Raw genomic sequence first — 17492 nt, forward strand, 5'->3', positions numbered from 1 at the left:
GGGGCAACTGAAGGATGCTTATAGCTTTCTCAGGGTTTGCAAGTTTTTCCTTATATGAAAACAAAATTTATCTTTCTGGAACTTTGATCATTTTCATAGTTGTACTCTCTGGGACCAGAAAGAACAAGGTACTCAAGGCAGAGAATCATATACTTGGAAAGTAGCTATCATGTACCACCTGTATCTTCTCTTTTCCAGGTTAAATATTCCAATTTACTTCAATTGATTCTCATGATTGGTGATTTATAAAAGTTTGTTGAATGAATGAATAAATGTAACATGAAGTCAAGACCCTTGGTGACCACCATTCTGATTAACATCTTCTAGAGGTTTCTGATTTATAACTAAACTTCCTAAAGTTCCACGTTCCTGGAACTGAATGTGTTACAACAAATATCTGACTAGGGCAAAGTACAATGGGATTAACATCTCTTTATTTCCTCATTCCTGGACACTGTACATCTTTTAAAGCAGCCTAAGGTCCCACTGGCTTTTTTGGTTGATATACCACAATGATAACTCATACTGAACCTGTGGCACATTAAAATCCCCAGGTCCTTTTTACATAAATTGCTCTAGCCACACTTCTGCCACAGAATATATCCCTCACAGTAGTAATCAAGTTTGGATTTATCATAGAATCATAGATAGAGACTTAAAGGGGGTGTTAGAGGTTATTTGGTCCAAATCCTTCATTTGACAGATGAGGAAAGCAAGGCATAGAGAGGGGAAGTGATTTCCTCAGCATCATATAGCATATACAACAGAGCCAGTATTCAAACTTGGATCTTCTGATTCCAAATCTTGTTCACATTACACCATACACTGATTCATCGTATCTCAAGTCTCTCTGCTAAAATTGGTCCTACATATTACTGCCAAATGAATCTTTCTAATGCAGAGCTCTGATCGTGTCCCAGTGAGTAAAATCCAATCTCCAAAGGTCCCATTCAAGAAATCCCATGATATGTTTCCCACCTATATCTGATAGGCTTAGCTCAAACTTCTATATTTTAAGGATCTGTGTTTGTAGTGGGAGAAAGGGATCATACACTTATATCAATGCAAAATGCACCATGTCTGTGTCTTAGTGTCTTTTTGAGTTCCTAACCTTGTAGAAAATATTTGGAGACCACTTTGTTAATTAAAAAGGGTACAAGATTTTAAGTCAAAAGACCTAAGTTTGAATTCTGACCCTGTTGCAAAGTAAGTGTGTGATCTGGGGCAAGTCCCTTAAATTTCCCAGTCCTTCAGTATCATATTCTATAAGATGAGGAGTTTAGCATTGATGTTGTCTAAAGCCTCCTTTGCAGATCTAGATTTTATGACTAAAGGTAAGCTTTTTCTGGGGTGATAGGAACCCATATGATTCATTATTAGACCTGTACATCCATATGCTTCACTCTTGGGCCCTTTTATCTTGATGGGACCTGTTTTAACTTATATTCTGTAGCATTTGAAATCCCAGGTTCCCCTCAATGGTGTTGGAGCAGGACTTTTTTTTTTTGGTGGCCTCTCTCTCACTGATACCCTAAAAATTATATTTCAACTAAACTACTTTCTAAAACATGTACCAGAATCTTGGAATTGAAAGGGACTCTGATATCATCTGTCTTTTAAAATCTCACCTTGGCCTCTTCCTTTCTAGAGTTTTTTTTATATTTTTATTTATTTTATTTTTAATTTATGGAATAAAACAAGCATTTCCATTACATGACATAATAAAAAAGTTCATTGCACATGAAATTGCAAATCCATTATGTATAACTTTCTTTTCCTTTTAAATATATAATAAAGTTATCATGTAAATTTCTTCCCCCTGCCCCGAGATGGCTACCATTAGACACAAACATATATACTTGTGTCATATATATATGTAATATTTATATATGTAAAATCAGTCTATATCTCCTTCTATTCATCTACTTTACCCCTCACCACCTATTCTACAATTTAGCTCCACGGGCCTACTTGCTGTTCCTCGCACACCACACACCATTTCCCAACTCCATCCTTTTAACCAGCCATTCACCATAACTGGAATGCTCTGCACCCTTGCCTCTGCTTTTGATTTTCCTGGCTTTCTTTAAGACTCAGCTCAAATCTTACTTTTGCAGTGGCCCTTTCTGGTCTCCATCACTGCTAGTGCCTTCCCTCTGAGGTTACCTTCCATTTAAATGATACAGGTCTTGTTTGTACATGGTTGCTTGCATGTTGTCTCCCTCATTAGAATGTGACCTCCATGGGGGCAGAGACTGTACTTTTAATTTTTTTTTTTTTGGTGAGGACAATTGGAGTTAAGTGACTTGCCCAGAGTCACACAGCTAGTAAGTGTTATGGATCTGAGGCCGCATTTGAACTCAGGTCCTGTCCTTCTGACTCCAGGGCCAGTGCTCTATGCACTGTGCCACCTAGCTGCCTCTATGACATTAGGGTTTGGTTTTTTCTTTCTGCTTCCACCAAATATCATTGGTTCATATTAAGTTGGTGGTTTGCTTTGCCCCACCTCCCTAGATCCTTTTAATGCAAACTGTTTTCAAGATTTGCCTTGTACATTCTGTAACTGCAGCATATTTTTAGATCTTGAGGATAGTACTATATATTTATCCTTAATAAATTTCGTCTTCCTAGATCTCGCCTACCATCCTTGCCTGTAAAGACCTTTTTTTTTTTAAAAAAAAGCTAACTCTGTTGTCCAACATGATAGCTATCCCTCCAATTATTTTTGTCATGTGCCATTTTGATACATGTAATAAATATTCATTTATCCAAGCCACTGGTAAAAAATATTGAATAGCACCCCAGAAGGACATTCTCCTGTTAGAAATTCTCCTAATTTTATAGTTGTTTAGCTCATATCCTTTCATCTTGTCCACAAGGGTATCACGGGAAATGTTGTCAAATATCTCTGTCAAATCCAGGCATATTGTGTCTCTTCCATTCTCCTGATCACTTAATCAATCAATCAGTCAAGCATGTATTAAGTGACTACTACGTGTCAGGCACTGTTCTAAGCACTGAGGATGCAAATAAAGGCAAAAGACAATGCCCAGGAGTTCACAATCTAATGAGGGAGACAATGAAATTAGTCTATTGTGACCTATTCCTGATGAAATGATCCTGGCTATTAATGATCATTGCTTCCATTACATCCTTTTCTAAACAATTCCAAACCATCCCCTTAATAGTATATTCTGTAATATTGCCTGAAATCAAAGTTGAAAATACTGGCTTATAGCTTGAACTCTGTCTTTCTGTGTCTCTGTATCTCTGTGTCTCTGTCTCTCTCCCTATCCTTGTCTTTGTCTCTCTTCTCTCTATGTCTCTGTCTTTCTCTCTGCCTCTCCTCTGTTTCTCTATCTCCTATCTCTGTCCATCTGCCTTTCTTTCTCATTTTTTCTCATTTTTTCAGAGATCATCTACAATAGCTCAGCAGTTCTGTGCTTTTGCCTTTTATTGTACCCTCTACCTAGAATTGACTCCTTCCTCCCCCACCCCCAATTCTAACTATCCTTTAAGATCTAGCCCATGTATCACCTCTATGGAGTCATTTCTCTTTCTTTCAAGCAGATGTGATCTGTCTTTCCTCTGAACTTCTCTGGCATTTATAGCTCTAGGTACTTAGAGTCTTTTACCTCCCTGAAAGCAGGGAACAAATCCTTCCTATTCATGTTCATTCTCTGGAGCAAGTAGTTTGACACTGCGCATATAGTAGGTGCTTTAAGAAATTTCTTTTGAATGGAGTGGATGGATTGTGGAATGCATCCATAGGGTTGCTAGTTACAAATAGTTACTGTGGATGAGCTTTCCAAGGAAGAGAACATCCTTATGATGTACATTAATCTTTGCAAACAGGTCCAATGCATCAGCATCCATTCAAAACAGCATCATTAAAAAAATCCACTCAATAGCTCTACTGATATATATCTTTTATCGACCAACATAAGAACATATTGATTAAAAGCAAAAGACATTTAAATAAAGTGTTGCAAAATAAATGACTAGCAAGATTATCCTTATAAACACAGGGCTAGGTTCTTCTACCAGGTTGCCACACCACTACTGTGAAAAAAGCAAAAGTTCTGAGAATGTGTGTGACTGAGGGACACACTTGGAGGAACACATATGCAAGCAACATGTGTAGGTTCAGGGACATGTGTAGGCAAGATAACTCCCAAAGTGGCATCATCACCAAAGTCCTTCTCTGCCACTGATGATGCTGCTTTGCTCCCCCTGAAGATCTCCCCTTGTCCTCTGGTGACATCACTGGACTTTGAGCTCCTTTCCACACAGAGCTGGGGCTTTCTCTTCCTCTTCTCACTCTGCCATGCTCCTCTCTGCTGATGTACCCATTAAGTTACTCTTTGCTGCTTTCTGCTGGTATCTCTAAAGTTTTGTTCCCTGCTTCTATCCACTAGCTTCTCTGAGTCTCAGTTTCCTAATCTCTAAAGTGGGAATAATAATACCTATAGTACCTACCTCATAGAGTTATTGTGAGGATCAAATGAAATATGTATATAAAGTTCTTTGAAAACTTTAAAATATTAAATGTCAGTTATTATTAATATCCATAGAGGGTTGTTTAATCTTTTCCTTCTTTAAATTCTTCCAGTTTGTGTGTATAAAGCGATTTAACATATGATTGCAATTGCATTGTTCTCTAGTTGTTTTTGAATGTCTAATCTCAGGATAATTTATGACTTCTCCAGGACAAGGATCAGGGTTTCTGCTTAATGCCGTTGGTGTGCCTAGCACAGTACAAGATGTGAATAATAAATATTTCTGCACTGGATTCCAAGCTGGATGATTGGTAAACACTAGCTATTCTTTAGCCCCTGAAATGTTTTGGTTCAATAATTTAAGTTGGTTTGAAGTAGTTTTTTTTTTATATTATTGTGAAGTTAGGCTGAGGCAAGTCTTGAAACAAAACAATTGGAAAGTACCTTGAGTTTCCAGGATTGGTTGTTTTGTGGAAACCTTTCAGTTCCTGGTTCCAGGTTCCTGGTTCCAGGAGATGTTTATATAGAGGTTGGATGGCCACTAAACAGTGATGGATAACTGTTCATGAACTTCTTAAACTGATTCATAAATAGAACATAAAAATAGCTAGTATTTGCACAGCACTTTAAGGTTTGCAATGCATCTTACATACATTATCTCACTGGGTCCTCAAAACAATCCTGTGAATTAGGGATATCAAAAACTAGTTTCAATAGGCTAGAACATTATACTGAATAAATGAAGATGAAATTTGGTAGACAGAAATGTAATGTGGTTCAAAAAATTATGGTATGTGGAGGTCTGGGTAAAAAAAAATTATTGATGAATTACAAGTGTTGATCCAATAATATAATAGCCAAAAAAAAAATTAAAAGATCCAAAAAAAGTCTACTTGTTAGAAGCACAGTGTCTAGATTTGGTGATGGTGAGGGAGGTGAGGTGATAATACTACTATTCTCATCTTCTATAAGATTATGTGGTAAATATTATGTTCAATTCTCAGTAATGTCTTAGGAAGGACAGTAGTAAAGTGGAGAATATCCAAAGAAGGCCAGTTAGATTGTTGAAGAGCTAAAGCTGATATTGCATGAGGATCAGTTATGTAAACTGGGGATGTTTAGTGTAAAGAAGACTGGGAAGGAAGAAAAAAAAGGAAGGAAATAAGCATTTATTATAATAATAATATTTATTATATTAATTTTTATATAATTATATAAATAATTACTTATTATAATAATAATATAATATATTATTATAAATAAGCTGTGTGCCAAGTACTGTGCTAAGTACTTTACAAATATTGTCATTTGATCCTCACAATAAATCTGGGAGGTAGTGTTATTATCTTCATTTTACGGTGGAGGAAACTGAGGCAGACAGAGGCTAAATGACTTGCTAAGGATTGTATAAGCAGTAAGCATTCTGAGGCCAAATTTGAACTTGGTTCTTCCTGACTCCAGAAACTATCTACTGAGTCACTTAGCTACTTCTAAGAATGGGACATAGTTATCTTCAAGTATATTAGTTTATTATGTGAAAGAAAGATTAGACTTCTGCTTAGCCCCAAAGGGCGGCTTTCTTCTTGGTATAAGGAAGAACTTCCCAGGAATTAAAGATCTCCTAAAGTAGAGTGGACTGCTTTAGGAGGTGGTGATTTCCTTTCCCTCTATAGGTCTTTTTTTTTTTTTTTTTTGGTGACAATTGGGGTTGAGTGACTTGCCCAGAGTCACACAGCTAGTAAGTGTCTGAGGTCAAAATTGAACTCAGGTCCTCCTGACTCCAAAGCCAGCACTCTATCTACTGTGCCACCTAGCAACCCCCTATAGGTCTTTTAAGGAAAGGCTGGATAACCGTTTGTCAGGGATGTGTCATTACAAGTTGTACATTTCCAGCTTTGTGATTCCATGGGGGCTTTCATGGAGTACTTACCAACCCGATGTCATGATCCTCTTCAAGAACGAAGGACAAACAATAACAACCAACCAAAAACATATGTAAATACCTAAGTGCTGAGGGTGGGGGGGGAAAAGGTACGGATGAAAACTGAACACGGGAAATCTTCCATAAAAGCCCCGTTCTAACTTTTGTTTCTGTAATGCCCAGATTCTTGGCTGTATATTGTGTTTTCAGTGGGCCACATCCTGGTATCAGTTTGGAAACACTTCATTCATTTTCAGAACAGAAGGGAGGCTGCACCGTTGTTTCCTTGATACCTGAAGCATATACAGATGTGTTACTGTTTTTCCTTTCTTAGAATCCTTGGCTCCCTTTTGCTGTTTGGATTCCAGCTTGTCCTCCCTCAGCCCTCCATTGAGCACAGAAAGGTAAGCCTTAGACACTCGTTGGTTTCTTCTGTAGCAGGAAAAGTTATGTTTACTCGCCTCTTCCCACCCCCGACCCCTACCCAATGTCACCTTCTGGTAGTCACCTTGCTAGTATTTTAGACTTAAGTGAAGGTGTTAGCCAGAGGACAGAGCTTGCTCATCCCGACAGCTTTTGCTTCCTCATATGTTAATGATTTTGCACAGAAGAGGACTCAGGTTTGGAAGCAGTTCCAGCCTGACAAGTAGGCAGAGTCAGCATGCTTGGTATGACTCCAGATATTCTGGGAAAGTCCCACCTGAGGTCCAAAATACTTCCTCTCAGTTCATTGAAGCCACTGCTTTATTTATTTCTTTAGATTAGGTCCTCTAAGATGTAAATAAGTGTCTTTATGAAAGAGTAACAGATTATGTCTCCTCACTTATTAATATCTCAATGTAATTCAATTTTAGACATCCTTTCCTTTGAGTGGATAGGTGGGAAATAGAGGTAGAAGGGAATAATGGAATTCAATTTAATTCAACAAGCATTTATTAAGTATCTATGAAATCGAGGAGGTGGAGCCAAGATAGTGGAAAAAAGGCTGTGACTGGCCTGAGCTCTCTCCCAAACCTCTCCAAACACCTTTAAATAATGCCATAAAACAATTCCTGGAGCAGCAGAACCCACAAAAGGACACAGTGAAACAATTTTCCAGCCAAACACAACTTAAAAGTTTGGCAGGAAAGGTCTGTCATGCTTGGGGGAGAGCAGAACACAGTCCAGCGTAAGCTGCGCCAACACAGACCTAGCCCCAGCAAACCAGGATCAGGCTTTGGGAGCTACTGAATCAGCAGTGGCTGTGGCTGCTTCTGGAGCTTTCTGCCCACAGACAGTAAGGGGGTTGAACTACTGATCAGAAGGAGATTACAGGGATCTCTTAGCTAGCACTGAGGCAGGATTCTGTTGCTTTGCCCTTACTCAGATCCAGGTCACTGTCCTGTGTGGCAGTCCCCGGGCAAGGAGGAGCACTAGCACACAAGAGCATGTAGCCACAGTGGAGTAGGGACCCTTGTCACAGTTCCAAGGCAGAAAAGAGTGTTTGTGGTTGCTCACAGACAAGAGCGCAAGCCAGGAAAGTAGTAAAAACCTCTCCTTAGATCATACCACCTTGGAAGAACTTAAAACTTATAGATCCCTAGAAGTGTCTCTGAAAATAGCTTCACAAAAACACTGAAGCTTGGGACAGTGTGCCCTCCACCCTGGAAGCAGGGCCCCACTTGATTTATTTTTTTTTGTTTTGTTTTTGTAAGGCAATTGAGGTTAAGTGACTTGCCCAGGGTCACACAGCTAGTTAAGTCTCAAGGGTCTGAGGCCGAATTGAAACTTAGTCCTCGGTCGATGCTCTTATCTGCTGAGCCACCTAGTTACCCCTAGAGCCCCACTTTAGCAAAGAGTTAAAAGTCAGGAAACAGACTGAAAAATGAGCAAACAGCAGAAAAACATTCTGACCATAGAAAGTTACTGTGGTGACAAGGAAGATCAAAACACATGCTCAGAAGAAGATAACAAAGTTAAAGCTCTTACATCCAAAGCTTCTAAGAAACATATGAATTGGTCTCAGGCTGTGGAAGGGCTCAAAAAGGATTTTGAAAATCAAATAAGAGAGGTAGAGGAAAAAATAGGAAGAGAAATGAGAGTGATGCAAGAAAATCATGAAAAAAGAGTCAACCAATTGGCAAAGGAGGCACAAAAAATACTGAAGACAATAACACCTTAAATAACTGATTAGGCCAAATGGTAAAATATGCACAAAAGACCAGTGAGGAGAAGAATGCATTGAAAAGCAGAATTGGCCAAATGGAAAAAAGAGGCACAAAAATTCACTGAAGAAAAAAACTCATTAAAAAGTAGAATTGTCTATTTATAGCAGCTCTTTTTGTGGTGGCAAAGAATAGGAAATTGAGAAGATGCCCATCAACTGAGGAATGGCTGAACAAGTTGTGGTATATGAATGTAATGAAATACTATTGTGCTATAAGAAATGATGAGCAGGCAGACTTCAGAAAAACCTGGAAAGACTTGTATGGTCTGATGCTGAGTGAAGTGAGCAGAACCAGGAGAACGCTGTACACAGTAACAGCCATATTGTGTGATGACTAATATTGATAGACTTAACCCTTCTCAGCAACACAACGATCTAAGACATCTCCAAAGGCCTTGTGATGGAAAATGCTATCCACATCCAAAGAAAGAACTATGGAGTTTGAATGCAGATTGAAGCATACTATTTGCTATTTTTTTTCTTCTGTTATGTTTTGTTTCCTCTTTCTGGTGGGTCCTTCTATTGGTTCTAATTCTTACCTACAACATCACTAATGTGAAAATATGTTTAATAGGAATATATATGTATAGCCTATATCAGATTATGTGCCATCTTGGGAAGGGAGGTGGGGAGGGAGGAGGAGAAAAATTTAAAACTCAAAAACTTAAGGAAGTGATTGTTGATAATTCAAAATAAATTAATTAAAAATAAAAAAGTAGAATTGTCCAAATGGAGAAGGAGGTACAAAAGCTCACTGAAGAAAATACTTCCTTAAAAATTAGAATTGAGCAAATGGAAGCTAATGACTTCAAGAGAAATCAAGAAACAATTAAAAAAAACCAAAAGAATGAAAAAATAGCAGACAAAGTAAAATATCTCACTGGAAAAATAACTAACCTGGAAAATAGATCCAGGAGAGATAATTTAAAAATTATTGGACTACCTGAAAGCCATGATAAAAAAAAAGCCTAGACATCATCTTTCAAGAAATTATCAAGGAAAACTGTCCTGATATATTAGAATCGTAGAGTAAAATAGAAATTGAAAGAATCTACCAGTCACCTTCTGAAAGAGATCACAAAATGAAAATTCCCAGGACTATTATAGCCAAATTCCAGAGTTCCCAGGTCAAGGAGAAAATATTGTAAACAGCCAGAAAGAAACAATTCAAGTATCATGCAGCCACACAGTCAGGATAATATAAGATTTAGCAACCTCTACATTAGAAGATCAGAGGTCTTGGAATATGATAATTCAGAGGGCAAAGGAACTAGGATTACAGCCAAGAATCATCTACTCAGCAACACTGAGTATAATCCTTCAGGAGGAAACATGGATATTCAATGAAATAGAGGACTTTCAAGCATTTTTTTTGGGGGGGTTGATAAAATGTAATTTTATGTTACTTTGCTGTTACATAGGTCATAACATTTTTCACAAGGCTTTTTTGGGGACTGCAATAAATGATTAGCAACACACAATAGTGGTCCAAACTTTCTAAGTAACAATCATTGGACAACCGCGATACCCTCTCACATGTACACAAATCTGCATGGAAAAGTACTAAACATATTATGCCTGGACTTGTGTATTTTCAATGGTTATCCCCATTCTAGTGTATTAAGAAGTGACATGCACTTTAATTTGCCAAAAAACATTTGTTTTCTGGTAGTTACATGTTACTTCTATTACATAGTGAAATGGACATCAGAACTACAAAGGCAGGAGTATGAGTAAACTTGTATTGAGACAGGGAAATTGTCAAATGAAACAACAGCAACTGAAGAACAAGAAAACTTTGTGCTGTACCAAGACTTATTTTATACTTTCAAGCATCTTGATGAAAAGACCAGAGCTGAATTGAAAATTTGACTTTTAAATATAAGACTCAAGGGAAGCATAAAAAGGTAAACAGGAAAGAGAAATCATAAGGGTGGTAGAATGGGAGAGGACACAACATGCATATGGAAAACGTATGACTGGCTCCGGGATTAGGTGTCAACATCTGTTCTCATAGAAGAAGTCCTGGACTTGAGGCCTGAGCTCATATCCCAGCTCTGACACTTCATAACTATATGATCACAGGCAAATTTTAACCTCTCTGAGTTTCACATTTTTCATCTCTAGAATGGGTACAATAATACCATCGCATCATTGTTTTTGTGTCTGAGGGAAGTGATTTGTAAACCTTAGAATGTAATGGTTATTGAAGTTATTATTACAATGATAATGAGAATGGTACTGAATACCTTAACAGGGAAGGGTTAGGATGGTAAGATGGGTAAAAAGACATGGAAATGGGAGATTGAGTTCATGAAGACAGTTTGTCTACCTCTCATTTTGCTTATGGATGACTTTATTTCACAATGTATCTTCAATTTTGGGGGCAGCAAGGTGGCTCAATAGATAGAGCACCTGCCCTGGAGTCAGGGAGACTTGAGTTCAAATCCAACCTCAGACACTTAATAGCTGTGTGATCCTGGGCAAGCCACTCAACCCTAAGTGCCTCCAAAAAACAAAAGAATGTATCTTCAACTTTTATGAAAATCTGATGTTTGATTCGTTCATCCTAATGATCTTTAGTTGTTGTTCAGCTGTGTCTGACTCTTTGTGACCCCGTTTGGGATTTTCTTGGCAAAAATAGTGGAGTGATTTGCCATTTCCTTCTTTCCTTTTAATTTAATTTTATTTCATTTTTAATTTATGGAATAAAACAAGCATTTCTATAACATAGTATAGTAGAAAAAGATTCATGAATGCACATGAAATTCTAAATCTATTATGTACAAATTGCTATTCCTTTTAAATACATAATAAAGTTATCATGTAAATTTTTTTCTTTTTTTTCCTTCCCTCCCTAGAGATGGCTACAATTAGACACAATGTATATGTGTGTAAAATCATTCTATACATATTTCTATTTATCAGTTCTTTCTCTAGATGCAGATAATGTCTTCCTTCATATGTCCTTTGTAGTTAATTTGAGTATTTATGATATATAGTCAAAATGACTTATATGTGCAAAGTTGTTCTTTTTTCCCCCAATTTTTTCAAACATTTTTATTTAAAATTTTGAGTTCCAAATTCTATTCCTCCTCGTCTTTTCCCTCGCCCCCTTCCTGAGAGAGTAAATAATCAAATATAGGTTATACATGTGCAATTATGTAAAACATTTCCATATCAGTAATTTTATACAAGAAGATTCAAATAAAAGAAAAAAATGAAAGAAAGAAAGTGAAAAAATAGCATGCTTCAGTCTGTACTCAATCAATATCAGTTCTTTCTCTGGAGGCGGATAATATACTTCATCATTAGTCCTTTGGGATTGTCTTGGATCATTTCATTGCTGAGAATAGCCAAGTCATTTACAATTTTTCATCAAACAAGCTTGCTTTATTGTGTACAATGTTCTCCTGGTTCTATTCACTTTACTATGCATCAGTTCATATAAGTCTTTCTAGGTTTTTCTGAAATCATCCTACTTGTCATTTCTTATAGCACAATAATATTCCATTACAATCATATACCACAACTTGTTTAGCCATTCCCCAATTGATGGGCATCCTTTTCCTTTCCAATTCTTAGCCACCACAAAAAGAGCTGCTATAAATATTTTTGTATAAGTATGTCTTTTCCCTTTTCCCCTGTTCTTAAAACAATATTGCTGTTACTGTGTATGATCCGCTCATTTTACTCATTATTTCTTGCAAGTCTATCCATGTTTTTTGGTTTATTTATTTATGTATAGGCAATTGAGGTTAAGTGACTTGCCTTGGTCTGAGGCCAGATTTGAACTCAGGTCCTCTTGACTTCAGGGTCAGTGCTCTATCTCCACTGAGTCACCTAGCTGTCCCCTATCCATGGTCTTAGAAAAAGACCATCAAACTCATCATTTCCTATAGCACAGTTTCATTTCCATCACAATCACATACTACAACTTGTTCAGCCATTCCCTAATTGATGGGCATCCCCACAATTTCCAGTTCTTTGCCACCACAAAGAGAGCTGCTATAAATATTCCAAAACATATAGGTTATTTTCTTTTCCCCTAATCATCTTTGGAAATAGACCTAGTAGTGGTATTGCTGGGTCAAAGAGTACAGACAGTTTAATAACTCTTTGGGCATAATTCTAGATTGTTCTCCAAAAAGGTTGAATCAGTTCACAATTCCACCAACAATGAATTTGTGTCCCAATTTTTCCACATCCCCTATGACATTTGCCACTCTCCTGTTCAATTATTTTAGCCAATCTGATAGGTGTGTTAAGTTTTAATTTGCATTTCTTTAATCAATAATGATTTAGAGCATTTTTTCATATAACTATAAATTGTTTTGATTTCTTCATTGGAAAACTGTCTGTATACTTTGACCATTTATCAACTGGGAAATGATTCATATTTTTACAGATTTTACAAAGTTTTTTATATATGTGAAATATGAGACCTTTATCTGAGAAACTGTCTATAAAAATTTTCCCCTAATTTTCTACTTCCCATCTGATCTTGGCTACATTTGTTTTATTTGTTTATTTATTGTTTTATTTATTTATATTTTTATTTGCCATTTTCTTCTCTAGCTCATTTTACATATGAGGAAACTGAGGCAAACAAGGATAAGTGACTTGCCCAGGGTCACATAGCTAGTAAATGTCTGAGGTCAGATTTGAACTCAGGAAGATGAGACTTCCTGATTCTAGACCTGGCACTCTACCTACTGTACCACCTAACTGCCCAAAGACCTTTAGACCCACGGACAATATGCAATTATAATTTTCCTAGACCTAGGGAAATATCTACTATCAGTATTTGCTCAGGGCCCAGATATAACTTTTTGAGGGGGACTACATGGTACAAACCTGTGGAGTAGACCCACTTCACACACACACACACACACACACACACATATACACACACACATTTACACATTTCTTTGATTTCCCACTTAGTCTCATGTGTCAGAAAAGAAAAATGTTGCATTTAGTTCTGAAATCAAGTTTTACATTGCTTACTATTTTGTCAGTTTGATGTTGCTGGTTTTAATAGCCAGGTGGTGTTTGGATTTTTGTTGTGAATTTTCAGTTCAAATGCAACAACAACAATTACTGAAGATATTGTATATGTATATGTTTACTTTGATAGTATGTTCATTTCTTCAAATGTCAAGGATAGATGAAGGCCTAGACAGAAACCCCAGAACGCCTTTTATCACCCTTCCTGCCCCCCACCAAAAGAAGCACTTTTTTCAAAGAATTTTTTTTTATTTTAAAATGTAAAATTTTTGGTTTAGGAATTTTTAAAAGAATGATGAAAATAATAATTAATTAACTTAAGATGTCCCTATGTATTGCTACATTACATTTATTCCCTTCCAATTTTTTTGATTTTATATTTGTATTGTTAAAAATTTTGCAATGGAAAGAATAGGTAAAACTAACCATAGTATCAGCTTTTTATAGTTTCCTTTCACTAAGGTCAATTAATGTAATGATTTCTAAAATCACATCCAGCTTTTATATGCTATGGTTCTGTGATCTATGAACTCCTAAAAGCAAGAACAAGACAAACTTCCTCCTCCAAGAAACACTATTATTTTCATAACAGAAGGATTCAATGTTTTCTTTGTGTGTGGGCTTCTCTAACTGTCTTTGATTTGTTGGTTGTCCTTCATTCTCAATGAGGACCAATGACATGGGGAAGGTGATGTCTTGACTTGCAAGTGAATTGGATATAAGTGAGGCAGAACTGTGCAAAATTATCAGCCTTACTCTCTCCTTCAAAGTCGTTGGAGTCCTGTGGCAAGACATAGGTCGGGACAACTGGTGATGGCCCTGGATGCAGCGGGAGACGTTGACCTTTATGAGCTTAGGTCTTCCCTAGGTCTCAGTTTGTCTGAGGCAACACCCATTCAGTAGTTAAAGGCTAGATAAGAATTGAGGCAAAAGATCGCTGCATTTGCTTTCACACAAGAATCAGCCTGGGAGGGGAAGCCCTTCAGAATTCGATTCAGTGGTTGGTGGATGGACGTCTTACTGTCCTCCTGACTAGATCTCAGAGAATTGGAAGTGACTTGACTGGACTCGACTACAGCATCTGTTTTTCCTGTAGTGATTAGAAACCAGTGACTTGTTGCCCTATTTGCACAAAAGGCTCAAGGCAGAGAAGAGTCAAAGGAAATGTAAAAGTTGTGGAGAGGGAAGAACATCAGAGCCCAATTCCTCCTGACCCCGAGTCCTTGAGAACCACAGAGGAGCTGAAAGAACATATACTTCCTCACTGAAAGGTAAGTATTCCAATGCGTCTGCATTCAGAATACTGAACTACTTTTAGGATGCATCGTCATTATTTTGTAACGTGGAGGACATTCATTGAATTCATCCTTATTTGAACTTTTGTGATAAAAATCCCTGACCTAATCTTATCAGTGGGATGAGGCCTGGAAGTTGTTCATAGTTAGCTCTAAGTGGTGACGAACTCCAAGGACATGCTGCAGCTCGGTGTTTATGTGTTAGTTTTCCACTAAAGTGCATTTTTCTTCTTTTTCTTCCCCCTCAGCAACACAATGAGTCAATCTTCTAAGCATATGGAAGTATTTCCATGCTGCAAGTTGTTCTGAAGAAACTCCATGATTTGTACATCCTGTCAAACAGAATATGCATTTCTAAGTGCTCTTAGGAAGACCAAATAGATCTTTATGTAGAAGAAGGTCCTGCCCACGTTAAAGAGCCTTTTGTGGAAGCGAGTGAGGAAGATTATGGTCAAGTTCATGTAAGGAACCCATTCCAGGCTTTTTACTTCCATTTCTGCTGCAGCTCCTGTAATGTCAGCACTGTCACAAAAGGCTAAAAGGTCAACATTTTTAAATAACCTCGAGACTTTTGGCATACGGTATCTCCATACACATGCACTTGAGCATACTTTTTAAAGGCTTTTTGCTGGCTTCATTTGGAGACAAGATGATGGCCAAAGATCAGGAAAAAAATTAGCCATGTTCTTATAGGAGCAATTTATTGATACTGCTATTGTCAACCACAGAAAATGCACAATTGAGAAAGTTTTAAAATTACTAAAATAATCACTCACTGGGCATGGTGCTGCATGCCTATACCAATTCCCTGAGCTTAGTGGATTGCTTGAGCTGAGGAGTGCTGAGCTTTGGTAGGACTAAAGTTGTACTTAATCCAGAACCACTATAGTACGGTCACAAGTGATGGGTGTGGGGCTGCCTGAAGAGTGATGAACCAGCTCAGGGCAAAGATGGGGCAGGTCAAAGTTTCTATGCCAGTCAACAGTGGGATTGGGCCAGGTCAGAGAAGATAGGGAGACTCAGTCTCAAAAAACAAAATCCTCTTTGCTCGGGGGACTTGTCTTGAGTGAGCCTCTTTTATACTTAGTTTACAGATGGGTAATGGAAGACACAAGGAAGAAGCACAGGGACTTGCAGCACTTCCTGCTGGACTGCTGTGGCAGGAAAAGGAATCATAAACTCTCATGATAACATCTTGACCAGACTTTTATAGAGCCATCAAATCAGAAGAGAACAGACACAGTGTTGTGAAATATGCAAAACCCTAGAGAAGAGAGGGAGCAAGGAAGGATTTACTTCCCAGACAAAGAATGCTAAAAACCTGGAAGCAAGCATGGGAATTCACAGTGAACAAATGACCATATATTACTGTAATGCTTCTTAATGACACTATGAAGTTGGGCATTCTTCGAATGATCTGTAGAGGAATAAATTAAGTTACAAAGCATGTAACAGCTTCCCATGTTGTAGCAGCTGTCTTCAAAGGAGAGAATACATTCATTTATCCATCTATTCTCTTATTCACAAACATTGAGGTCTTACTACATACAAGAAACTATGTTTATTGCTGAGTGGGATATACAGATGGCTAAGATAGCTACCCAAATGAACTCTCAAGCCAAGTAGAATGTGGTGAGTTCATGAGAAGTGGAAGCAAAGAATCTTAAGAATTCAGGGGAGGGAGAAAACAAATGATGACACAAACTAGCTTTTTTAATTAAAAGCTACTCAAGAAATGATTTGATGAAAATCCTTTGAGACCAAGGTTCAAAGTAATGATATCCCTACATCATAGTCTGTCACTAGATGTTTGAAGTCAAAGGTTAACGACCAACATTAGCAGCCAGGTCCAAGAGATTATGCTATACTATAGAGAAAGGGGCTAGAACACTAGAACTAGGCATGGGGACAAAATGGAATTCAAAGGATCAAGTTGCAGTCAAAACCAGGAATCATGGAAGGGTCCAAGCCATTTGAACAGCTGGAACAAGTCAAAGAAGATCATAAAAGTTGTGTATATAGTTAGGATGATGTGAATATTAGTAGCATGATACAGTGAAAATACTTAGGAAATAGTTTAGGTGCAAAAATTTGGGACAGTTATGACAAGTCAGAAATTTTACCGTGCCTAATGCTGGTCCTTATACTTCCTGGACTTTTGTTTGTCATGCCTCTCCCATTGATGTGGGAGTCCTGGTCCTGGGCCCTTCTTATAAAACCATATCTCATTGATACTGATGCTACGGAATGATAAGAATATATTCTTGAGGTCCCTAAGTACATTATCATGTTGCTGTCATGTACAACCCTGGTCTTGGCTCAGCATTTGCCTCTTCCAGGAAGTCTCTTCCCGAAGCATTACTAGAAGGATCTCTGGACCTCATGCTTCAGATAGACTGTGTGAGACAGAAGCTGATGTTAACTTATTCTTCATAATTCTCACCATTCATATATCTCTAGATAAGTTGAAATAAGGGCAGTAGGATGCAGAACCATGCACTAACTTTAGTCTAAGGGGCCAATGTGCAGCTGAGATTCCTCAAGTAAACCGTCATCTAACT

The 17492-nt window shown here is 37.7% G+C and overlaps 1 protein-coding gene across 4 annotated transcripts in view; it reads left to right on the forward strand.

Moving 5' to 3' along the window:
- The window catches only part of THSD4 (thrombospondin type 1 domain containing 4), an 865877-nt gene that overhangs the window by 75277 nt on the left and 773108 nt on the right, over window positions 1–17492 (forward strand). For all 4 annotated transcript variants that reach the window (XM_027852227.1, XM_027852225.1, XM_027852228.1 and 1 more), the window contains one exon: window positions 6755–6824. In XM_027852227.1, the coding sequence (XP_027708028.1) occupies window positions 6755–6824 (70 nt within the window). The remainder of the gene's footprint in view (window positions 1–6754; window positions 6825–17492) is intronic.

This window comes from Vombatus ursinus, unplaced genomic scaffold, assembly GCF_900497805.2.
Source record: "Vombatus ursinus unplaced genomic scaffold, bare-nosed wombat genome assembly UNPS02009205.1, whole genome shotgun sequence".
Classification (NCBI taxonomy): domain Eukaryota; kingdom Metazoa; phylum Chordata; class Mammalia; order Diprotodontia; family Vombatidae; genus Vombatus; species Vombatus ursinus.